This window comes from Acipenser ruthenus, chromosome 21, assembly GCF_902713425.1.
Source record: "Acipenser ruthenus chromosome 21, fAciRut3.2 maternal haplotype, whole genome shotgun sequence".
Taxonomy (NCBI): domain Eukaryota; kingdom Metazoa; phylum Chordata; class Actinopteri; order Acipenseriformes; family Acipenseridae; genus Acipenser; species Acipenser ruthenus.
The window spans coordinates 6,313,698-6,339,577 of record NC_081209.1 but is presented as its reverse complement, the minus strand read 5'-3'; the positions used below and the strand labels follow the sequence as shown (position 1 = coordinate 6,339,577).

At 35.6% G+C, this 25,880-nt stretch overlaps 2 protein-coding genes across 6 annotated transcripts in view; one reads left to right on the top strand and one right to left on the bottom strand.

Annotated features, from left to right (window-relative positions):
* Window positions 1-1,555: 1,555 nt before the first annotated feature.
* On the top strand, window positions 1,556-15,710 carry LOC117428443 (piwi-like protein 1). Of its 4 annotated transcripts, none has more exons than XM_058994610.1 (22): window positions 1,557-1,776; window positions 2,066-2,126; window positions 3,638-3,722; window positions 4,051-4,156; window positions 4,497-4,628; window positions 6,024-6,238; window positions 6,414-6,535; window positions 6,760-6,840; window positions 7,028-7,225; window positions 7,571-7,679; window positions 8,954-9,080; window positions 9,265-9,382; window positions 9,592-9,706; window positions 9,932-10,119; window positions 10,215-10,287; window positions 10,735-10,935; window positions 11,139-11,242; window positions 11,393-11,463; window positions 11,856-12,009; window positions 12,382-12,507; window positions 13,558-13,705; window positions 13,793-15,710. In XM_058994610.1, exons 3-22 carry the CDS (start codon window positions 3,645-3,647, stop codon window positions 13,907-13,909), a joined length of 2,583 nt encoding a protein of 860 aa, XP_058850593.1. In that variant the 5' UTR covers window positions 1,557-1,776; window positions 2,066-2,126; window positions 3,638-3,644; the 3' UTR covers window positions 13,910-15,710. The 4 variants fall into 4 exon arrangements, with proteins under 4 accessions (XP_058850596.1, XP_058850593.1, XP_058850595.1 ...); XM_058994612.1 differs by lacking the exon at window positions 1,557-1,776 and adding an exon at window positions 1,793-1,883; XM_058994611.1 differs by lacking the exon at window positions 1,557-1,776 and adding an exon at window positions 1,801-1,921.
* A 221-nt stretch (window positions 15,711-15,931) lies between these two features.
* LOC117973344 (RIMS-binding protein 2-like) overlaps window positions 15,932-25,880 on the bottom strand; it is a 137,285-nt gene continuing 127,336 nt past the window's right edge. For both annotated transcript variants that reach the window (XM_058994608.1, XM_058994609.1), the window contains 3 exons: window positions 21,550-21,621; window positions 20,758-20,892; window positions 15,932-18,426 (listed from right to left, as the gene is read on the bottom strand). In XM_058994608.1, the coding sequence (XP_058850591.1) occupies window positions 18,244-18,426; window positions 20,758-20,892; window positions 21,550-21,621 (390 nt within the window). In that variant the 3' untranslated portion in view covers window positions 15,932-18,243. The remainder of the gene's footprint in view (window positions 18,427-20,757; window positions 20,893-21,549; window positions 21,622-25,880) is intronic.

Here is a 25,880-nt window from a genome sequence, read left to right as displayed (position 1 = left end):
TACGTCATTGTTCTTACTGTGAAGAAATATGCCACTCAGGGTTGACAACAGGCTCCAGAATTTACCAACACTTTTAGCCAGGTCAGGTTTTTTAACTCACCTCTTTAACCGCAAATTAATTGATTTTATTGAACATGTAACGGGAGTGTAAATTGCATGAGCTGTTGTAAAGGAATGTAATTGTTTTGCTAACTATTACTAAAAGCACACACCTGTCTGGGGGCGGGACTTACTTCCGGTATTAATTGTTTTTACAAACATCCATAGAAGGTTACATGAGGGCAAGTGGTTTGTGAGACAGGGCCTTTAGCTTAATTAACCAACCAGCACTCAGGACTCACAGTTCACCACCTTAAATAAATGGCTTCGAAAAATGAACATTGGACCAACTATTGTATTCATTTTTTATTGCTTTTATTTATTTTTTGTAATCTGACTTTATAAAAGCATGTACAAAGAAATGGCAAGAATATTATGCCCTTCTGTAACCCGATTATTCAAGCTTGTGAATGTAAACTCTGGAAGTTAATTGTCCACACAGTATTAGATTTGTGTATTGATTAAAACTGTAAAATATAATAATAATAATAATAATAATAATAATAATAATAATAATAATAATATACTGGGATTGGTATGTCCAATTGTGTGTGCAATGCATACAGACATTGTTTATTTGTTTTTTGTTCTGTTTATTAGCTCCATCTGGTGGCAATATTAATTTTGTGATTACAGTTGATTTACAGCTTACACACTACTGTCCAGAGTTACGTATCTTCTCAATCCTGCCCTCTACTGGCTGGCTCGTAAAAAATACTTGATTTACATTTGTGTTCATATTGTAGGAGTTTCTAAATATGCACAATTGGTTGAATGTAGCTTTAATAGATCATAGAGATTCAGCAACATGCAATCTAAATCTAATTATCTTAACTACTATACTTGCATTTTACTGCAAACAAAATGAATGCATTGGGCACACTTGCAAACATTTGGAAACTGTTCAGCGGGACGCTCGTCTCCGGCTGACAGTAAAAATAGACTTTATTCCAATGCATCGGGACGCGTGACATTTGCTAGGAAATCGGGAGTGCCCCGACGTTATAGGGACTGTTGGCATGCATGAATGGGTCTTAATAAAAACGTAAATATTTGTATACATTTATTTAACCATGTATTTAAGTAAAAATATTGTCCTACAAAAAAGAACACGTAGCACAGGAGACGAGTATACCAAGATAACATCATTTAATTAAGTGAATATACAGTAAATAAGGTTGGATTGTGTCAAAGCATACATCTGCATTTTAAAAGCTTTTTTTATTCTTTTTGCGTGGACACACCTCTGACAGTTGGAAGCAGTAGCAGAACCCAACATTGCAACAAGCTACATTAATTAATTGCACGTGTTGCAAAACAGACCAGTGGCAATTTCGCCGCGCGGTCGTTTTAGCCTGGACTTGTGACACGTGAAATTACACGTGACAGATTTTTACTCGCCTCTCAACCGGCAGGTATCCATCCACAATAAAATAGTTCGTATTTAGTTTTACGTCATTGAGTAAAGTAAACATACAACGTTTGTAAATCTCCCTTGATTTTATAATTGGTATTATCCAAAATAGATAGGTGCAGCGACAAAACAGATTGTGAGCACTTCAAAGTAAAAGCATTTGATTTGAAGCGAAGGGATACAGCGATAATTGTTCGTGAAGACATATTCTACCGATTCCGAAAGCGTTCGGTTCATTTGGACGGCGGCATCGGGACAGAAACGTGCGTGGTAGTGGCATGAGTGTAAACTCGGTTTAATTTAGTTTGTATTTTTAGTTGTGTGGTCGGTTACAAGTGCAGTCGTTGGCAATGGCGATAACTTGTCAAATGTAATACCAACATATATTGTACAATTCAAAGAACGCTGGTAAAACTTTTGAAAAGCAAGCATATTTTGCAGTTGTTTATTTTAATGCCATTTTTCATATGAATGTATTTCAACTGTGCGTTTGTCCAATCTTTTATGTTTTTTGTTTGTTTTTCAAACATGCCGCGGCCTACACATGTGCAGGTGCTTCTGAAGCCTACGTTGCTTAGCTCGGTAACACACTGTTGACGTGACAAGTCCTTAGGTAAGGATATTGAAATAGTTATCAAACAGCGTTTATAGTTTGAAGGGATAGGTGGATTATTAAAAAAAAAAAAAAATTACTATCCGGTATTTAAGTTTAACCCACTAGTGTTCATGTGCTTTAGTTAAAACTGCTGCTCTTGCAGGAATAGTTTAGTACTGTTGACGAACTAGATACTTATTGTCATTGTGTGTTGTGTGTGTGTGTGTGTGTGTGTTTTTTTTTTTAAGGAGTATATTGGTGGATGTTTCTAGAAATAAAACTATACTGTCAGTTGTGTTGCTTGGTTTGTATAACACGAATGCTTAAAACAACTAAACTTACTCTTGCTGTACCTGCAAGCGATAAGGATTAACAGATGTACTTCCATGCTGTTTTCTAATAAAGTTGATTTCGAAGTATGTTGACATGCATCTCCGTTTATTTCTGTAATGTCTAAGTTATTGATTGTATGGTAAATTAAGTTGTTTTTGAGAAGTGAATATATTCTACCTTTGTGATGCGTGGCCTGCTTTAAAGTCCGTGTGTGCTGGATCCGTTCCTTCATTTATCACTGATAAGTCATCCGAAAAAGGCGTGAGTCAATCCATTGCATATTAGATGCGTTAATATCGTACTTCAGAGCGCTGATGTGTAGTGGGAGCTTTGTATTAAATATACATAGTTTTAGTATTTAAATAGTCAATTCAATTGTGTTCATTCTTGCATAACTTTGAACACAACAAATGTTAAATGTAGTATAAACTTAATGATCCGCAAACGCTGATGGAAGTTAAGACGTTTGCCAATTCCGTTTCTACTAGTTCTACAATAATGTTACGCAATACATAATAAAACAAAAAACATATAGTACACAACACAGTTGTCATAGCATCAGAAGCCATATGACCAAGATTCCATTTTTCAAACACTCGCTCCTGTAATATATATGTAAAAGTTGGGAAGCTAGTAATGAGCTATCGAAAATACTTTCCATCACTCATGTACACACGTTAAAATCGGATGCATGATCGGATCCAGTGTGCAATGGCCTTTACATAGCTGGATACCTTTATTTATAGACCATTTGTGCGCCAGTTTTGAAAATCAAACAGCAGTGCCCGTGTTACGTCTCAGAATGACCTTGTAAATGTTTTCGATCTCCAGACTAAACATGTCTTTCGTGTTGTAATTATTCATCACCCAATTCAAGAATGTATTAAGTACAATAGTGTGTACACACCTGATACTTTGGCGTATTCTAATCAAACCGTGACCTCGTTCTACAGACCGGCAGCGCACTGTCTTCCAAATACATACGGCTGCCATCTAGTGGTGACATTTGCCGCCTTACAACAGTTTTGAGTAAAATTGTATATTGAATAACTTACTGATGCAGTTTCTAGTTTTGAATGCAACCCAAATGTTTTATTTCTGAATTTAAAACATGTGTATATTGTTTTCCTTTTATAAATACATAAGGTTATAATGAATGTACACATCTGTTAATTTGTTTTTAACATTAATTTCAGAACTGAAATGACTGGAAGAGCTAGAGCACGTTCAAGGGGGAGGGCCCGTGGACAGGAGCCCTCACAGGCTGCAGCTCCTGGAATGGTGAGCAGTTTAATAATGTAGATGGTCATAATGTCACATGGTCATTGTCCTTGCACCAGTTCTTTCTAACAGGAGCGAAACTCAAGTAATGTCTTAAACTGGAAATAACTAATGCAAATTAACACATTTGTTTTATTACTGGCTTAGCATTAAAGCTGTGCACACTTTGCAGAGTAAAGTATTAAAACACAAGTTGGTCCACTCCTACTAGAATCCAGTCAGCTTTCATTGCTAGATGGTCAATTTCACATTTTCTCTTGGCGGATGCATTGATTTTATATATGGTTTTGAGTTTACCAGCATCAGATTAATGCATGCTAATTCTTAGGCCCCAAAGCCTGCAGCAGAAGTGGGTCTTCCCCAACCTTCAGGGGAAGGGGAGCTGCTTGGTCGTGGAAGGCAGAAGGGCCCTCCGGGAGCAGTCAGACCTGAAGGTAACACCTGTTCGTTTATGAACAGTCAAAATTAAATTTCAGTTTTACAGGTTTTTTTTTTTAAATTCTGTTTTGGATCCTGTGTTAATTTGTTTGCCATTCCATCCTGTTTTTCCTTTGCCTTGAATGTGATTGTGTCTCAACAGCATCCCAGCTAAGTGATAAATAAACATTTGACATTTATTTTAAAATGTTTTATAAATGGAATAGATTTGTAATAAACACATAGGACTGTGTGTAATATATAATATAACATAGATAAATTACACACACATACATACATTTGTGATGCTGAATACAGGATCACATGTAGATAATTTACTTTTGTTTCTGTTTAAAGGCATGCAGCTTCAAATTTCAGCTGGTTTTCAACAAATGAAGATTGGAGAAAGAGGTGGACGACGCAGTGATTTCCATGATACTGGAATTCACACCAGGCAAGCTATGGAGCATGTCAAGGAGTCAAAGACAGGTACAAAATATATAGATATATATACACACACATTATACAGTTGTAGTGAAAAGTTTGCATCCCCCAATGGAAATATTTTCAACAGAAACTGACAGCATAAAACACCAAGGTTACACTGATTCTAATCTGCAAAGTTTTTGTTTCCATATGCACAGAACCGCAGTACATATGTATAGTTAAATAGGAACTTGATACACTCATTGAATGACAAATGGACACGCTAGTAATTTAGTTATCAGCTTCATTATTTGCTCATTAAATGCTTACTAGTAACAATTCAATTATAGCAAATCGACAATTCACACAATGTCTGTCAGCAACTAATATACGAATGAAAACAATAATCGCAAGCAACAAAAATAGAACGGATATACATAATCAATAAATTTAAATGAATTTAGATGGAAGTTTGTAATGACGCTAGCACCACCAAGGAGATCCAATAGTATAAAACAAAAACAAATGTTCCGTATATCCAAATGTTGAAAAAAAACCCAGATGTATCCACAACGAATAGTCAGAAGAAAAAAAGCAAAGTAATATCCTAAACGTAATGAAAAAACCCCAACAAAATATCCACTGTAAACATTACAAGCAGAACAAAAGAAAAAAAAACTGTCAGCATTACTTCGGCCAGTAACTATGATTAAATAAATAGAAACCAGTTGGATCTCACCCGATGTTTGAAGTGTCGTGTTGATTGAATTTAAACTCCAACAAAATCCCACTGCTGCAGGATTTATTAAGAAAAGCAGGTCGATCCTTGAATTGTAATATCCAGACCAGTTACCTCATTGTGGCATTTATGGTAGTCCAGCAGAACTTTAATAAAAGAAACGTTGTCTACTAAATGACTTCCAAAGAAATAAATGCAGTTACACCTAAAGAAAACTAGACAATATATTTGAAATAACTTCCACAAAGCAAATATTGCAGTGAAGCCACAACATGTAGCTAGAAGGTGGCATTGCTCGGGACAGCAGATACGTATGGAAAGCGAGCACGACCAAAAAAGAACCCCCCCCCCCCCCCCCCCCCAAAAAAAAAAAACTACGCTAGTCCTCACTTCTCTCTTCAAAACCCCCATAACCCTATTATATAGGCAATGAAAAGGCAGTGGCCACTAATTGATCCATTTTAAAATTATTAGAACAATGAAATTAGAACAATGAACAAAACACCTGGCCAAGCTCCCTCATGAACAATTAAGTACAGAAGGTGACATGCTTATTGTCACTTCGTTATGTGGGCCACATGTTAAAGGAGACATTCAGATTACACTCCTATGGGACCAAGGGCAGCTTTATCTTGATCTGTAGTGTTTTCATATGACTCTCAAAGTGAAATGGTTTTAGATACATTTTGATATCAACAGCAATATCTTTATATTTGCAGGTGTTTCTGGATCTTCTATCGAATTAAGAGCAAATTATTTCCGCATCATCTCTCGGCCCCAGTGGGTTTTGTATCAGTACCATGTTGATTACAACCCCCAGATGGAATCCCGTCGGCTCCGCTCTGCTCTCCTATTCAAGCATGATGAAGTACTTGGTACAACACGTACCTTTGATGGAAGCATCTTATTCTTGCCTCATCGACTACCAAACACTGTACGTCATAAAATATTTAATGTTTTGATATGTTTTTTTTCATTCAAGGTTGGGTGCTCACACTTTGACCAGAATCCATATATTTATTTTGGAGTAAATAAATATATATATTTAATTTAGTAATATATTTTCCTTTACTTTTACCATCATGTGCAACTTAAACCTTTTTTTTCAGGTCACAGAATTATTCAGTGAAACACGATCTGGTGAGAATGTGAGGGTGACCATAACATTGACGAATGAGTTGCCTCCAACCTCTCCTGTGTGCCTACAGTTTTACAATATTATATTCAGGAGGTTAGGCTTAATTTTATTACAACTAATTTTGCAGCAGTGTAACTAATTTGTATACAGTAAAAACAAGTTGTCATTCACAAAATTCTAAATTCATAAGGACAATCTTTGTCTTTTAGGCTCCAGATTTGCAAATTGCAGATGCAATGTTGTTTTTTTTTTTTTTGTAAAGCATAACATATTGATGCATTTATCACTGCACTGCTTAATTTCTGTTATATTGACAGGGTTTTGAGGATCTTGAATATGCAGCAGATAGGTCGTCATTACTATAACCCCAACGATCCCCTGAATATCCCTCACCACAGGTTTGTATAGACAGCTGTATTAAAAACATAGCTGTGATGAATGAGCAGTATACATGGGTTCTCATTACATTGATACAAATTTAGTTGATATGTGAAACTATTGTTTGTACGTTTGTTGTGTTAAACTTAATGCTTGATAGAATTGTGGTTTTGAGGTCACTTGCTAAACAGGAAACATTTGTTACAGGTTAATGATTTGGCCAGGTTTCACAACCTCCATTCTGCAGTATGAATCCAGCATCATGCTCTGTACAGATGTAAGCCACAAGGTCCTTCGTAGTGAAACTGTCCTGAGCTTCATGTCCCAGTTGAGGCAGCAGTGTGGAGACCAGCGATTTCCAGAAGCTTGCACCAAGGAACTTGTTGGGTTAATTGTTCTGACCAGGTAAGCATCTTTTTGTCACTTCTGGAATATTCAGTACACTTGCAGTGAGACATTTTCAGCAGATTTCTCGTAGATCATCATTCTTGGTTAAATGGAATTTTTAAAAATTGAATACATTTTTTTCTTTGAACTGACTGTTAATGTATTGCATGTATGTGTTTTTGTTTCAGGTTTATCTCAGTTTCTCTAATTTATGAAACAGTAGCATTTGTGTTCCATTTAAATAAATGATCTATGTTGTGAATATGGGAAGCAGATTATGCAGTGCATGATTTTGTACTGTAACTCAGATATTTAGGATTTTCTCCTTGTTTGTTTTAATCAAGTGTTTTTTGTTTCTTCCAGGTACAACAACAAAACCTATAGGATCGATGACATTGCTTGGGAAAAGACTCCAAATAATACTTTTAAGAAGGGAGATAAGGACATTTCTTTCAAGGAGTACTACAAGTCGGTATGTTTCTATGTATTGAATATTTGGATATTCAATAAATTTAGATTTGTATATCCCTTGGCATCTTGCATTTTCTTCGGTATGTTACATTACCTATACAGAAATTATGCAGTGTATGAATATTGCATGTTTCAATAATAGGAAAACTTCCCCCGTGGGCAAAAGACAGTGTGATAATCTTCATGGATGTGTTGGCCACTGGGGTCACTTTCTCACATGTTGCAAGTATCCCACTAACCTGAAACTGGGCAAATGTGCAAGATGGCTCTATTAAAAAATAAATAAATAAATATGCAGCTCTTGAGCCTCTATTTAAAAGTTTTAGATTTGTTTTTACCATTTTACAATGCTGTTTCCACATTTGTTTTATTTGAAGTTTAATGTTAAACTTCGGTTTTCCTTTGTTCAGCTACAAAAGGCACAAGTGTTATTACTTTATGAAAACGTGTCTGGCTGCTGTTTACTGTGAAGAAACGGCAATGGCAAGGAATGAAAAAAGTAAAATAAAATGCGGTGTCAAGTATGTATTTCAGGAATAAACAAAACATTTAATTTGAACTGCTATTTGACATCCTTTGTTTTGCAGCGAATTCACTGGGGTAAAGTAAGGCCTACACAACGTACTTTAGTCCTGGGATATTTTTTTTATTTTAACTTATTCCATAGTGTAAAGTCTTGCTGTAAAATAAAGGCACACACGGGCCACACACCCCTGCTGCTATTCTGTTTTTTTTTTTGTTACTTTTTTTTTTAAACCATTTATTGCTGAAGGTTTTTCTTTTGAACCTTAAAGTCCATCATAGTCTTCTGTTTCAGTGAGGCAAAATATGTTTGCTGGGCTTCACTAAATTGCCTCAGGAGAACACATTTTATAGTATCCTTCTGCTGTTTTATACCAAGACATGAATCCTCACATCTGTAGCGCTGCTGTCTTGGCGTCGACACCACAGGTTTAGACTGACAGATGCGTCTTTGTGTGTGCGTGCATCACGAGCATTAGGTCTACATGGGCAATAATGTACTGTATTTCAGAGATAAAACTATAGTCGGGGAGCTGCGGATGAACGGGGTGCAGATAAATTAGGTTGTACTGTGTATATACCATATTGATGATTGATTCAGGTTTTATTTTCTTTAATAGTATTTTATAGCAATTTTGGGGGTAAAACTAGCAATTCAAATGATTTCAAAATCTGCTACCTCATGTGCACCTTCATTTTACATCTGTACTTCAAGGGGTTAAATTGAAAATTACATCACATTCTTTTCAACAGCAATATAATCTGGATATCTGTGACAACAACCAGGTTCTCCTGGTCAGCGAACTGAAGAGGCAGGGCCCTGCTGGTGGTGCGCCACGAGGACCAGCCCTGCTTGTTCCTGAATTCTGTTACCTCACAGGTACGTATGTCTTGGTCTGCAGTTGATTCTGGTAATTGGGCCACTGCAGAAAAGGTCAAATGTCATGCACTTGCATACCATTTTCTCTGAACCAGCAAGTTTTTTTTTTTTTTTCATATAATCCTATCAAATGCCTCTAAGCACCTAACTTATGCATTGTAATGGTTCTTGTCCTAATTTGTAGGTCTTACAGATAAAATGCGGAGTGACTTCAACATTATGAAGGACTTGTCATCTCACACAAGACTAACTCCAGAACAGAGAGAGCAACGGATGGACAGATTCATTACTAATATTAATAGGTATGAATCTGTTATGTAAGGATTAAGGTAGAGGATGCACAATGCTGAAGCAGTATATCATCGATAAGGTAAAGACTGTGTTGGAGTCCAAGAATTCAGTACAAATTGTGGTACAATGTGGAAATTGGTTTTATATTACAGTAGCATTTCCAGGCATTAGTTATACAATATAATCTGTATATGGTTAATGTAATCATTTTCAATTTTAGGGATCCAAATGCACAGGCAGAGTTGACCAGCTGGGGCCTAAACTTTGACAACAAACTTCTGTCTTTGAAAGCAAGAGTCCTTCCTACAGAAAGGATCTCCCAAGGAGCAAAGATTGTACGTAACATCTGTGTTCTAGTATTCTGTGTTCTAAAAAAAAAAAAATAAGATCAACCTGAACCTGTTCAACGCATTACACCTGTACATGGGTTTATTGGGTTTGTAAATGTTGAACTGCAACTTTTACAAGGATGTCCTGAAAGAGAAAGTGTTATGCTTGACCTTATTCTGAAACACTAGAGCAATTTGGTGTCCAAAGTTTATTCTTTTTTTTTTCCCCAGTACGAATACAGTCCTTGGGTAGCAGAGTGGTCAAGGGAAATGAGGGGTGCTCCACTGATAAGTACCAGGCCACTGGAAAACTGGTTAATGCTGTATACTAGAAGAAACCTTGATAGTGCCCAGGCTCTGCTTCAAGCGCTAAACAAAGTGTCACCACCACTAGGCATCAGGGTGCAAAGGGCATGCATGTAAGTAGCCAATATTTATGCAAGATAATTTGTAAAAGTACAGTTTAGTTTTTGTAACTTATAAATATGAATCTGTTTTTTAATCTCCTGTGCAGGATCGAGATTGAGGATCGGCAGGAATCCCTAATGAGAGCCTTGCAGCATAATGTTAGTCCACAAACTCAGATGGTAAGGCAGCTTTTTGGAAATAAGGTTGTTGATGCATCCCTATATATGCACCCTCCACATTAAGTATTTTACATGAAGGGGACTTATCTGAGTCAGCCACAGTCTGAATGGAAATAACACAATCATATAAACCCAGTACTGTATCTGAAATGAGGACAACTCAATGTTATTCCATATTGTATGTTGAACTGCACTGTGGGGGGGTAAAGAGGCCAGTCTTTCTTCGGATGTGAGTGATTTTAAAGAGATACACGCTCAAAGTAGGAACACCACATTTTATATCTAATAGGATCAAGTTTTTGTTTTACGGATCTTAAGTTGCATTAATATATTGCATTGCATTCAGCATGCTTGTGTTTGACTTGCCAAAAGGGAATATCCACAGAGGACACGGGTCAATGAAAATGATAGATAGGGTTTTGTTTTATTATGTATTTTTTTTTTTAGGTGGTTTGCATACTTCCTAACAATCGCAAAGACAAGTATGATGCTGTGAAGAAGTTCTTGTGTGTTGACTGCCCCACCCCAAGCCAGTGTGTTGTGGCACGCACCTTAAGTAAACCTCAAGCACTCATGACAATTGCAACCAAAATTGCTCTTCAGATGAATTGCAAGATGGGAGGAGAATTGTGGAGTGTTGAAATTCCAGTAAGTAACTTCAAATAGCCCCTTGTGACTAATTATATTTACTGTATTTTCTCTTGTGTGTGTTTGGATGAAGGTGTTGCTTTATACTTCATGGGTTTGAGTATGCATTTGACAATAATATGTAGTTCTTTTTTCATCAAACAGCTCATTTTGCATGAATTTGCCATTTTAGCAAGATATCACTGTTTTTCTCCCCCAAACAGCTAAAGCAGCTAATGGTCGTAGGAATCGACTGTTACCATGACATTGTAGCTGGGAAACGATCAATTGCTGGATTGGTGGCCAGCCTGAACCAGGGAATGACAAGGTAGGTCATATTTCCCCAAGGTGATTTTAGTTTATATAATTAAAAAAAATATTTACACAAGTTTTTTTGCCTTTCTTTTTTACCCGACACAGCGATCATTCTAATTAGCTCCTATCAACTTTCAGAATCTTGTACATTTTATATCTACAGATGGTTTTCTAAATGTGTACTGCAAAGTCGAGGACAAGAGATTGTGGATGGACTAAAGATTTCCCTGCAAGGTAACTTTATTAGTGGTGTGACCTGTGCTGAAACAGGAATTTCCTATGGCCAGTTGAGGACTTGTATATTGTCATTACACAGTTTGTTGTCAGTACCTTGCCCCGATTAAACATTTAATTGTTGAAAAGGTGCTTCATAACTTAATATTATAGTATTTATGCCTTTCAAGTATTTTTAAATCTTGAAGTAGCTTGGATTGAAGTCTACAATACTTGGAATTTTATAATCTTCAATTTAACACTGCTTATAGAAAATATTGTGTATACTTGTTTATTCAATATAATGATTAGATGTATTTAATCGTTTTTAATAATTCTGGTGCACATTAGGTAGGCATTTAGTCTATTCTCCAGTTAAACAATTCAGAGTGCTTAATATTTGTGCATTGTAGCTGCATTGAAGGCTTGGTACAAGCACAACAACTGCCTGCCGTCCCGTATAATTGTCTACCGAGACGGAGTTGGTGATGGACAACTTCAGAGTGTTGTCAATTACGAAGTGCCACAGATAATGGGCTGTATAAAAGCTCTTGGACAGGATTACAAGTGAGTTAGTTTTTTTGTTTTTTTTTATATATATATATATAATTTCGACACAGACAAGCACTGCAGGTTAGCCATACATGCTCAGCTAAATATAATGCACTGTACTATTGTAGTGTTCCTTTTTTATTTAGATTTTAATGCAAAGTTTGATTAATAATAATGTCAAGATATTTCTGCAAGCTGACACTTTGCTACCAGCAGAGGGGATTTGTAGCCCATCTATTGCTCAAATCTGCTCTGATCAAGAACATTACTGGCTCTAAAGAAAAATACAAATTAATGACATGTACAAGGTAGGTTTTATAGCTGTATTGGATGTATTTGCATGTGTAACTAGTTAAAAATGAAGATACATTTCTTGATTCCTTCCAGTCCCAAGCTGACCGTAGTTGTTGTGAAGAAACGCGTCAGTGCAAGATTCTTTGCCCGTATTGATGGGAAGCCTTCTAATCCACCACCTGGAACAGTCATTGATAATGATGTCACTAGACCCGAATGGTTCGTACTTGTAGACTTTTTTTTTTGTTGCAGTTATGATTTGGTGGGACTATTTGTTGCATTAACTTTTAAACATTCAGAAATATATACACACTAACGTTCAACAATTTGTTTTTTTAAATCACTGTAGATGTCTAAAATTGTTTTTAAACAACAGATTTCTGTTTAAACGCTACTAGACAGTGATTTCTTTGGTCAGTAATACACTTTGTGTAAAACAAGACTTGTACTTCTCCTTCCACAAGGTGTTTTTTGTGTTAGTTGTCCTGAAAAAAAATGAAAACTCATGCATTTTGGATAAGGGGTTTGACTTTCAAAGCTATTTATCTGATCAACCATCAAATGAGTTTTCCTTGAAGGCCCTTGTTTTTAAGTTAATGGAAGTTATCTGTTGGTGGCAATAATTGAGATTGCAGAAAGGGGTTCAAATGCACCCCACATACATAAACGCAGTTAACTTTTTTTTTTAAAGCAAAAAGACAAAACTGGTTTATATTCAAACAGTTCTGTTTTTAAAGAATTTAAATATGAAAGACATCTCTTTTCTTAATTTGCTGAATAGTTTTTCAATAATAAACTGTAGTAGGCAATAAGCAGGGTACTGTAAAGAATGCCTCAGTCGAATACGGTGCTGGAAATGCATGCATTGCACACAAGTGTTCATTAAACAGGAACTGTCTGGTATCCTACAATATATAAGAATTTTTTGCAACTTCATGAAGATAAAAATCCTATTTTTTCAATACTGTATCTGGTGATAAGCAGGGTACTGTAAAGAATTAAGATATCAAACAATGCTGGAAACTAATGTGTTATAGATGCACAGTTTCATGAAGATGACTATTGGCTACACAAATATTTAGGGATAAATCAATAATTTTAGAAGTGATACACCTTCTAAATCTCCCCCAAAGTCTCCTGCAACTCTCAACAACCTATTCTGCTAGTTAGTAGAAGCTGTTATTGTGGTATGTGAATAGGGGAATTCTGCTCCACCCTTTTTCAGGATTTTATGTTGGAATACATTTTTTAAAATAATTTGTTTGGTAGGTATGATTTCTACATTGTGAGCCAAGCTGTGCGTGTTGGTAGCGTGTCACCAACCCACTACAACGTGATTTACGACAGCAGTGGTTTAAAGCCAGACTACATGCAGCGCCTGACGTACAAAATGTGTCACATGTACTACAACTGGTCGGTAAGTTTATTTTTTAATTTAGTATTGTTTGGAATACCTAATCAGTAATGGGGAAAGCTGAGCACATTTTATTTATTTTTTTTCCAGGGAATTGTAAGAGTACCAGCCCCTTGCCAGTATGCACACAAACTGGCATTCTTGGTTGGACAGAGTATTCATAGGGAGCCCAACACAAACCTGGATGACTTTCTGTATTACTTGTAAGGACAAGGAAATGGATCATGTTATGTTTTTTCACATTTATTTGTAGTTGATTTATACTTTTTTTTTTTTTTTTTTTTTTTTTACCTGCATTTAGTTATTTGCAGCCAGGCGATTGCTGCCTTCATTAGAACACAAGTTTAAGAATGACAAAAGGCCATTAAATAAAATAGAAATATTTTAGTGCTCCTGTAGTTGCTAACAGTACAGTTGTACTGTAATTGATATATTTCTCTAAAAATATTTTGGAATAGTTAGTTAAGTTAACAAATGCTTAAGTTTGACCCATTTAGGTTTCCTCAAGTGGATTTTTTTTTTGTGGAGGCTTGATCAGAAGTTTAACCTTTTATTGAAAATCTGAAGATATTAGAGGATGAGCGAAGAATAAAACACTTCTAGCTTCTTATTTTACTTGATTTTGATCCAGAATGCACATTGATCGCAGGATCATGGGCAGTTTGTGGGCCTTGTAGCTTGAATAAAAGTACGACTGTTGTTGATCTATGTTTCTCCTACGATGCTAATGTGTAACGCTGTAAAATAGATTATTATGAATGCACTGCAGGTCTGCATTGAATTTTATTTTCCTACTAGTGTACCCAATGGGATTGTTGTGTACTTTTTGCAAGTTACATTGATGTGAGTTTCAGTTTTGCACTCTACAGGGTTTTTGAGGATAAGCACTTCAATAAATGACCAAATAATATTTTATGGTATAGTGATTTTGTTTTCAAACTGTTCAAAATCTCAATGTAAGCCTCTATTGGACCCATTTAAAGAAGAAAGTTGTGTCACTTTTTGGTGGTTTTAATCAGTTTCTGTTTTTAAAGTTTAACTGGACTGATATGATTTAAAATGACAGGGAGACTTGCTTACCCTTTTCACACAGCTGTCCGGGGTGTAGGATTATCTTGCTATGGCTTCAGTGGTGTGTTCATTTGGAGAAGTTAAATCATTTTTCTTGACATTTTTACTTTGCTCAGCTTAGTATAGATTTAAAAAAATTGACAAATAAATTATTTTGGGTGAAATGTCGGGTCTATAAATCTTCTCGTGTCATGTACTTTGAGGCCATCCTGTTTGCGGTGTTTTGTTATACTAGAGGCTATAGTTCCTAGAATTGTTTAACTGGTTATAAATAATGCCACTTGTCTTAACTTCTACCACTAGACTTTCTCTGAAGTATTTTCGGCAGGATGGAGTGTGCCATCAATGAAAATTCTCTGCATTCTGATAAGATTCAACTGTGGGGTCACCAGTGGCTCACCTGGTAAAAACACAACTGCAGGGAGTCCAGAGTCATTTCATTGAGAGGTCACTGGTCCAGCTCAGTGATGCCAAACTGAGACTTTACATGCTGGGCCTTGCATCTGGGGTTCAGTAGCATAATAACTTTTGTTGCTTAGGTTCACAGGATGAAAGTCATTCACAGTACAGTATTGACTGTATTGACAGTGGGAATGGTGGTTGGCCATTGATGTTCAGTCCTCTTACATCAGTAGTGGTTTTCAAGGTGATTTTTAAATTGGACATTATAAAAATGGGTTAAAAGATTGATAAGCCATGTTTCTGGATTCTAATTTTGTTGGCACTACTTCCTAATTGAGTGATACCTAAAATGAAAAAATAATACTGGGGAAATGTGTTAAGACTTAGTTGAGCCGATTGCTCTGTGTGAATGTTTGGCAGTAACTTGTTACTTACCATTGTCAAAATGGGTGCCTACAAACATCAATACCCAAATGTGTATTCCATTACTACAGAACTGGTTATATTTTACTGTTAAATAAACTTTGAAAAATTGCTCGGCCTGTGTGTTTTGGTTTTTAAACTAAAATGTGTATTTATGCTGAACCCAGAATGACAGATTCTTGGCAAGTGTAAAATTGTTGCAAATTGTTACAGTACCTAGTGACACATTTAATCTTAAACCATACATTAGAAATCCATTTGCGGTCATGAGGAGTAATGATAAACAGGTTTTTAAGAAAATACTGTACAATTTAGTTATTTTATGTTGGTTAATCTAATTTTATTTACATCATCAAACTGGTCAAAATTGTATAGGGGTGAAACCAACTTTTATTAAGTTTATGGTACTAAGTTTGTACCATAGACTTTCTCCTTGTATCTGATATTCATTTGCATTTAAAATACCCAGTGTATTTGTGGAACTTTAAAAGAAAATCCTATAAAATTCTGTTCTAAAAAATATTAAATTTATTTATATAAAAATGTATATTACACATTTACACATGCACACACTCACAATAGTTGATTACCACAAACATCGGCCAATGAGTTTTGTAAATTCATAAAGCTAGCACACAACTGCAGACTTTATACAAGTTACATGTTTCTTGAAGACACCATGGGGAAAGCTTGCACTGATTATAAATTTGAATTTACAAAAAAGGCAGTCTGAAAATCAAGTATAAACATTTAAAAACAATTTACAAGTGGACAAAGTACAAAAGAGCAACGGTTACGCAATATGTATTCAAGCAATGCTAGAGTACTGTGAATTATGGATTACAAAAACATACATCTAAGGGAGTATGGATAAAATGGCTGTTTTGTTTTGGCTAAATGTGTGTCTGTTAAGTATTACAGTAAGTTCTTTCTTTTTTTGCGGTCTGATCTTATTTTTAGATGTGTGTTTTTAAACATTTGACTATTTAACACTAATGTGTCTTTTAAAGTTCAACATCTTGTAAGTTTGAGGAAAATGGGGGGGGGGGGGGGGGGAATATGTGCTTGTCTTTTTAAGCAAATTGATACGGGTGTTAAAACAAACTTAAGCAGCTAAACGGGAGAATGTGTTGGCCAAGGCTTTCGATAAATAACTACTGCAAGTAATGTTATTAAGAACACCTAATCTAAAAGTAAATGTTTCCCCACCCAAATATTTTGTGGCTTTCTGTATTGGACCAAAACTGCCAAGTTTCTACATTTTGTTAGAATGTAGGAGCCATTAGGCAGAAAATGCATAACAAATGTTTAATACTGCTAACAATTTCAATCCTGACTGATCAAGTGACAGGAATAAAAACATAGAGTGAATATTGTAAACCTTATATGAAAGCCAGGTTACAGTGCTTTTGTTTCCTTGCAACAAATTGGCTAGATCATTTTAAGTTGAAAACATTTCTTAGGTTTGTTTAATATTTCAACTGCAATTATTGTGCCTAAAGCTTGAGATCCTTAGAACGAAGTGTAGGTCTGCAGTGGGAATTTAGTCTTTGACAGAATATTGTGGATAATTATTTTATACCACCCCCAAGAGGTTATACATTGAAATGTAATCAGCAGCACATCACTTGATCACATCACCTTAACTACATTTTTTTTCTAGTGATGGAATGAAAGAACAGAATGCACACAGTACATACACATTATACTTGCTCCATTCACTGGACACAGTACAAACCATTGTTGTGCATTTATAAGGCAGACATCAAGGCTGGTTTCAACTAGAGATTTCATGACCTGTTTAATACTGGTAAACTAGTCATGACTGAATTTAATTGGTTTTATTTACTGGTAAGGACATGCTAATTCAAAGGGAATTATGTTTTTCTTCTAAGTTCAGGTACCTAAAAACCCATGCTGCATTTCTGTGGACCTAGACAATATGTAGGCAATGTGGGCTTAATTGCGGAGAATCTAGAGAAGGGTGGTCCTGTTGCAAAGATGCAGGGAAAAGTCCAACAATGAATTTGAGCTCTAGAAAAATTCAATACATTGCATTTCAAGGCATAATTAGATTTGCAACCATTACATATTAACCACATTATTGTAAATTAGTCATGACACATTTCTGATATTCAAGCACCCAAATTTAAGGTGCAGAAAGCTGCCTTCTCTACATGCAACATTTATCAAACCATTGTAATTACAGGGAAGTATGGTTTGTACCATTGTTTCACGGAGCGCTGTAATTGGTGTTTGCTTTAAATCAGTACAGGAACACTAGAACACAAGGTCGTGAATGCAACAAAATGGTTCTGTAAACAGGACAAGGGCAGCATGTGATGGCTTTTGAAGTGGTAACAAAAAGGGTTTTGTGTATTACTTGACCATTCTAAATTGCGTTTAAAACGTGGGAAAACCAAGTTTTAAAATGCCCTTCTAGTTTTGCTGCTAATTCAGCAGCTTTGAAACACCTGTAGAAATTGCATAACATTTGTGACATCTGGTCCTTGTACCATCAACTGACTAGTTGACAGCAGTCATGAAAAAACTAGTTTTGACACCTATTCATTAATTTTAAAATTACAAGACTGGGAGATTTTACTCTTATTCCATAATACTTAAATATATTTATAAATAAAAACTTATTTTACTGCTCCAAGTTTTTTCAATAGTTTCTTCCCTTTTGAGAGCAGCCCCTTTTTCTTTTTGGAGGAGAATTCTCTACCCCTAATAGGACTTCCCATCCCCATTGTTCCTGGTCCAGATCCGGGGTGTACAGTAGGAGAGGGGGCTCTCCTGGAGGGTCCAGCGTTTTCTGAGGGCACCTATTTGAGGGTGGGGTGGGGGGTACAGGCAAGGGTTAAATAAAATATTTTATAGATTGGAGTATGACAGCAATAGATTTCATTAACACTTTATATTAAGGTGCTGCTTATTCATATTTTACAATGCTTAACAGTTATAACATGTTAACACATTATAGATGGTTTATAACCATGTAATAGCCATAGACAGAATTACAGTTGTATAAAGGGGACAGTTTCTAGCCACCTACTGTACTATGGGATGTTTAAATGTAATTCTGTCTGGCTGTTGCATGGTTATAAACATATCTAACCCTTATTAACTCTAACAGTTATTAAGCATATATAATATATTTATAACATTAACATTAATAAGCAGCAGCATAATAAAGTGTTACCCTTTTTAGCAGGTTTGTTATTACCTACCACTTTTTAATAATGCACAAATGATGTATAACTGCAATGTTAAACATGAAGCTGCATATTGAATGCCATTTATTCATGGTTATGCTTGACAATGTAATTTGTTGTACATTTTATATGGAAAAATAAGCACAAAATTAATAGTGGTTTAAAAAAAAAAAAAAAAACACTATTTGGGCCTTACGTGCAGTCACTTTATACATCATTTACCCACAAAGGCCAATTTTAGTTGAACAAAAAAATATTTCAGCACATACAAATAAAGTTCAAAAGGTTGACATATGGAAGTTGTTATATAGTGTGAAGAGGGTACAGTGAAACCATACAAATCGAAATATTCCTTGAATGTAACCATGAGCTAAAAGGCTGCTTTTAAAAATGTAAGACACTAGGTAAGAGGGCTAGTGCTTATTTTAACCATATGTTATACATGTATTAAACAGGACAAACTGTACTATCCTTTTATATATATATATATATATATATATATATATATATATGTATATATATATATATATATGTATGTAAAAAAACGGCCATCCGTAGAATTCAACAAGCACCATGTAATCAAGTGAAGTTCACTAGTTCTTTTGTTAAAACCATGATACATTCCTAATGATGCAATGTTCTAATTGGCACAAAAAAAGTTTGTTTTTTTAAATGTTTATGTTTTTTGCATTTTTGCCATTGTTCAGCATTCCTTAGGGGCGATAGGGAAAGACTGCACCCCACTCGATGTCTAGATTTAAATTATGCTTTTTTTTTTTTTTCATTCTTAGGACCTAACATTTCAGAATTTTAAATCATTATTACTAAAACTATTTTTGTTGTCCATATATTTTTTGCTAATATTAAATGAAGCAGGGCACACTACTTTGTTGGAAGGCTAAATCTCTGTAAAGTAAGGCAATATAAGGAACTGTAAACATTTAAAAAAGGAATATAAAACATGCAAAAAGCCTTTTAGCTTACCATGATTAACATTAGGGATACTTGTTATGATCGACAAACTCTTAATGTACAGCACCCAGAGAAACAACTGAAGATACCATACCTCTTGTCTAATGCAATTTGCTGGGTTTACTTCCAGACGTTTAATGTTGGTTTACTGTGTGACTTCTTTGTCCAAAGATCAGAAATATAGATTAAATAGTGATTCTGACAATATCAGATGCATGAACTTTCAACTCTTCTTTGATTTTATTTATCTATATTGTGCAGCATTTATATACAGTTAAGATACATTTGTAAATAAATTAAGAAAAAACAAACAAAAACATTCTAGACCACACAAGTAGTGGCTCAAGAAACACACGTTTAGAGTTTATGAGCCACTGAAATTATATAAATTGTAGTTGTGTTTGAATAACAGTTATAACATCTACTCTAAATTGTTGGAAGCATTTATATATATATATATATATATATATACTCCCACGCCATCTGCATTAGATTTGAAAAGGTTAGGTCTTGGTATCTTCAGTTGTCCACTTACGTGATGGCTACAGTGCCTTTAAGCTGTGAAATGAACACTCTTCTTCTGTTCCCAAGCAGGTGAAAAAAAGAAATAAAAATGCAGTGATGGCATTTTAATTATCCACAATATGAATATGAATACAATTATTTATTTTGGTTAACAATGAATGTTCAAAATCTTTAAATTAGCATGTAATAATAACCTTAATATCATCTGCTTAACTATATGAAAATTTCAATTTGCAAGTTTAATGAGACTCGTGCTGTAAACGTCTCGTGTTTTCGGGAAAACATTCGGATTTTAAAATGTATCTTGCCAAACTAGACAATCTCGAAGGACTGGTAACATGATATACTTTGGGACTGATACTTGATTCACTGGGTGTTAATTTATTATTTGAAACAAACCAAAAAAAAAAAAAAAAAAGATCATGCTGGGGAGAAAGGATGTACCCTTTTGGTCTTTGTCCGCACTGGGGTGTCATGGGCATGTCGAGAGGGAGTTTCAGAGAGATAGACTTCCACATCATCAGGCACTTCTTCAAGAAAGTTTGAAGGAACAAGACCTTTCTGTCCATTAATTTCTCCCTGCCAGAATAAAGATATTTTTAATTAGTTTGTCTTGCATTTGAATGTAGTTGCATCACGGGGACATTTTGCATGTAGCACTGGGGGCTGATGACATAGGATGGTTGTAGGGGCTCAATGTGTTTCCACAATGGCATTCATCCTTATGACGACATTAACTCTAAAGGCTGGTTCATACTTGAGTCTTGCGACCACTGGGAGACTGTCGTGTTGAATCAGCAGACAGTTGCAAGACTAGAAATCAGTCAGTAACACGATTAAGTATGAAGTGAAGTAAACTTGCATATGCAGTTTCGCATTACCCGAGCTGTAGGTGCAAACAACTTGTGCATCCCATGTAGCAATCATTAACGTAATACACAATTGTACTATTTATATTGCAATAGCAGGTCCATCTTTAACAGCCTTTAAATAATATTTTTTTTAATGGATTTCATCAGTCGGCTAATTCTTAAGTACAATGTTAGCAAGCAATGTCTGATTCGTAGGCAAATACCTTGAGATTTTGAATAGTACTTGTTGACTATTTAAAAAAAAAAAAAAAAAAAAGACTGACTTGCATTTGGGGAATTTGTGAAGCCTGGTCGGCATCATGCTAATGGCGTTATATTAAGCACACCTTAGCCCCTTCAAGCAACAATAGCAAAATACACTTACGTAATAAAATCCATCTTCATCGATTTCTCCAAACACAGTAATGATGTCGCCTGCACAGAATGTTAGTTCAGCCTGTCACAGAAACACAGTTTCTAAGTGAGACATTTATTAAGTTTCCTTAAGACTAATTAATCTTTAGACTGCTAATGGCAAGTAGATGTATTATAGTGCTAACAAGATATTACATCTCTTTAGTCCCAGACATCATTTTGGTGTACAGTTGTAGTACAATGTAGCGTCCCCCCAAACAGTCAGATAGTTTAAAAGGCGACCACAGGCAACGGCAGCAGTCTGAAGGTTAAATAATAATTTAAAAATCTAATACTGTAAGGGTCTGTTTAGGATACTTCTGTCATTTCAAAAAAGACACAAAAGGGGAATTTTCAAATAACTATGTAACTTGGACTGATAAAAAGTTGATATAAAATCATTGCTGTTATGTGTTTTTTTAAACCTGTACTCAATCTGCAATCTTCGAAGTTTTGTTTCCTACTATTGGTACAGTTAATATTTTTCATTTTTGTATTTTTTTCTTAATTTTCTGTCATGAACCCCTCAAAATCTCATAACCGACACCCAATAGAAAACTTGTTAAAACTGAACACTGTTGTTAGATAGGTTTATAAAAGTGGTATTTCTAGAATTGTAATTTTCTTATGTATATTTCACCCAATAATTAAAAACTTATTGTTTAATTTAAATTATATAAATTTCTACCTCATAACCGACACTCTGTTAAATACCATTTTCATAAAAGTTTTTTTCCTGAAGAAAAAATAAATCCTAAGCAAACAGTACTTAGACAGATGTGGAGTGTTTTGCAAATAGAAAACAACTATAGCATTTGTTTTTTAAATGTATATTTCATATTTCTTTAAATTCTGATTTTAATTACAATGTTGGTTATGAGTGTGGGGTGTCGGTTATGAAAGCTCTGTGTTGGTTATGAGTTTCTTTCTCAGCACTTCATCTTATAGCTAAATCCTTGGGTGCAATTCATTAAAACATCAGAAGAAATGGTTACAGACTGCAGGCAGTCCTTCTATATCATATTCCAGTTGACATGGTACCCTTTGAGCCCTTTATTTAAATACATTTAAAAACTATATACAGTGCCGTGAAAAAGCATTTGCCCCCTGTCTCATTTTCTGCATTTTTGCACATTTTTCACATTGTATTTGGTCAGATTTTTTTGTGGGTTGTAGTAGTATATGGAGGGAGTCTGAGAGAAAAAATGACCCCAAAGTTTAGTGCTTATTTCATTTGTTTGGTGTGCAAGGTAATCAAACATGTAATCTTCAGGTTATTGCCCCCCCTAGTTAACTCAACCCAATTAAAGGGATAATTAGGGTCAGCTGTTTGAGTACTTTGGTTAACAACCAGGCCTGATTTGGGCCAGCCCTGCCCAATATAAATCTGACTAACTTTGGCCTTTACCATCAGAGTGAAGTTGTCAGCACACAGGTTCTAGAGGCACATCATGCCATGAACAAAAGAAATTCCTGAAGAGCTCTGGAAAAAAGTTGTTGATGCCTATCAGTCTGGAAAGGGTTACAAAGCCATTGCTAAGGCTCTGGGGCTCCACCAACCACAGTTAGAGCCATATTGTCCAAATGGAGAAAGTTTGGGACAGTAGTGAATCTTCCCAGGAGTGGCTGTCCTGCCAAAATCTCTCCAAAAGCAAGGCATAAAATCGTCCAGGAAGTCACATAGAACCCTAGAACAACATCCAGGGATCTGCAGGCCTCTCTCACCTCGGCTAAGGTCAGTGTTCATGACTCCACCATCAGAAAGACACTGGGCAAAAATGGGATTCATAGCAGAGTAGCATGGTGGAAACCATTGCTCACTAAGAAGAACATAAATGCTCGTCTCAAGTTTGCCAAAAAGCACCTGGATGATTCTCAAGAGTTCTGGAACAATGTTCTATGGACAGATGAGTCAAAAGTGGAACTTTTTGGCCGACATGGACCCCGTTATGTCTGGCGAAAACCAAACACTGCATTCCACAGTAAGAACCTCATACCAATGGTCAAGCATGGTGGTGGTAGTGACATGGTTTGGGGATGCTTGGCTGCATCAGGACCTGGATCCCTTGCCATTATTGAAGGAACCATGAATTCTGCTCTGTATCAGAGAATTCTACAGGAGAATGTCAGGCCATCCGTCCCTGAGCTGAAGCGTAGCTGGGTCATGCAGCAAGACAATGATCCGAAACACACAAGCAAGTCTACATCAGAATTTGTATTTTTCAGTTTGTCTTTCCAGCTTTCTTATCTTTTCCTCAAGGAACTTTGCTTTTTCTGTGGCCTTTATGGTCTTTCTTCTTTGGAAGTATTCTCTTCTATCTGTCTTCCCTTCCCAAGACTTTCTAGAGGTGCACGGTGATTCATGTGTTTGACCTGGCCTGCTCCAGATACAGAAGGCCTTTCTGCACTCTTATTACCCAGATTTACAGGATGTGGTGGTGTTGATTGTGGAGTGACAGCGGTCAGTTCTTTTAGTTGTCGGTCTGTCTTCTGTTTTTTATGAAAAGCCTTTTTCCAATTCTTTCTTCTACCTCTCTGTACCATCTGACACTTCACTTTCTTTTTACTTCTTTCCCTTTCCTAGGTACTTATTTTGTCTCTCAATATAATTTTTTCTTCTTTCCTGTATCTTCTAAACTTCTCACAAATACACAGCTCAGCCTTGCTATATACAAAGACATCTTATTAATATCTTAACTATCAGCTCTGAGAGAAAATATGGATCCGGAAGAGAATATAAAACTGATTGTAACCTTAACTATATCTATATAATGGGATTTAGTGTTATTAATGTGCGACACCCCAAAAAATGATTTGAAGTATACAAGTAAATAATATAAAAATCATAACCGACACTAACTTCTCATAACCAACATTTTTCTTGTTTTTGAAAAGTGTCGGTTATTAGAAAAATTGTAACGTGTCGGTTGTGAGAAATTTCACTTCTTTGTCCATTTACAACAAACAGGACGGCCATTGTTTTCCGATTTCAATGTAATAACAATGAGGATGAAGTAAATTTATATTAAATACATGTACATTTCATAAATATTTTTATTTCCATGTTTTGCTAGCGGTGTTGGTTATGAGCTACACAGCTGTGCCAGGCTGCACTAGAGTTAAACGGTAATATTTTAAAAATAATGAAGAACATATTTACCTCTGTCTCCAGTCCTTCCCTACAGAAACCCTTGACCTTTCACCTTGTTTGAAAGACTTTATTGATATGTTATCATTTCTACACAAAAGGTCAGTGGGTGTCGGTTATGAGATTTTGTGTGCAAAACTCTGGGACATGCATAGAATGGTGTATAAATAGAAAATGACATAGCATTTCTCATATTTAACATATGTTTTTGAAACAACTTAAATACTTATTTCAGATTTTTGTATAAAAACATAACATTATAATAATTAAATGTATAACATTTCACTCTGAAACTTAAAAATCGAACTCTGGGACGGGTCGGTTATGAGATTCAAAATATGAAAGTACAAAAAAAGGCAAAAACATTTTTTAAATGTATTAAGTTATTGTGCAGCGTAGATTAAAATGTTACCTTTCTAAAAATATATAATTTTCTATAGGAAATAAATTTGTTTTGAGAAATGTGTCAGCCGGACACCAAGTTACATAGTTATTTGAAAATTCCCCAAAAACAAAAGAAACAATGGTATTAATTAGAATGAAGGTTAGTCCAATTAGAAAAGACAAGTTCATTCTCATTGGAAAATGAATGGAATGCTTTGGCCTCTCTTTCCCTCTTGGGAGCTTGATCCTCTCACTCTCCTCTCTGAGGTCTGAAGAATAGAAGAACCATATACAGCCAATCCCAACAAAGAAAAAGGCTGCATGATTGTGACGGGGGTGTTGCTTAAAAACAACGTGATACATATGGAATAAGGAGGCAGATTAGACAGAGGGGACACGTGACAGAATTGGAGCGGATGCAAGGATGCCCTTTGTGTCTTTCAGAACCACAGCCCAGCTCCAAATTCTAGATATGTTATCATTTGAACTGACTCAGGAAAATTGTGAGGGGTTTTTGTAAATGCAAGACAAGATTGTTGTTTTACAATTAGTCTCTTTCTCCCAAGGACATTTTTATGCATTTTATACTTCAATGAAAAGATGTACTGCTCTACAACTGGCGGGAAATCAATCCTTTATTGCTTGGGGTATACAAGCCTTCTTGAATGTTTACAGACCACATCACTAAAACCAAAACAAAGCTATGGCAGCCGCCTGCTTACAAGCCTCATTGCACGGTAAATCAATCAGAAACCAAACTAATTAGTTCT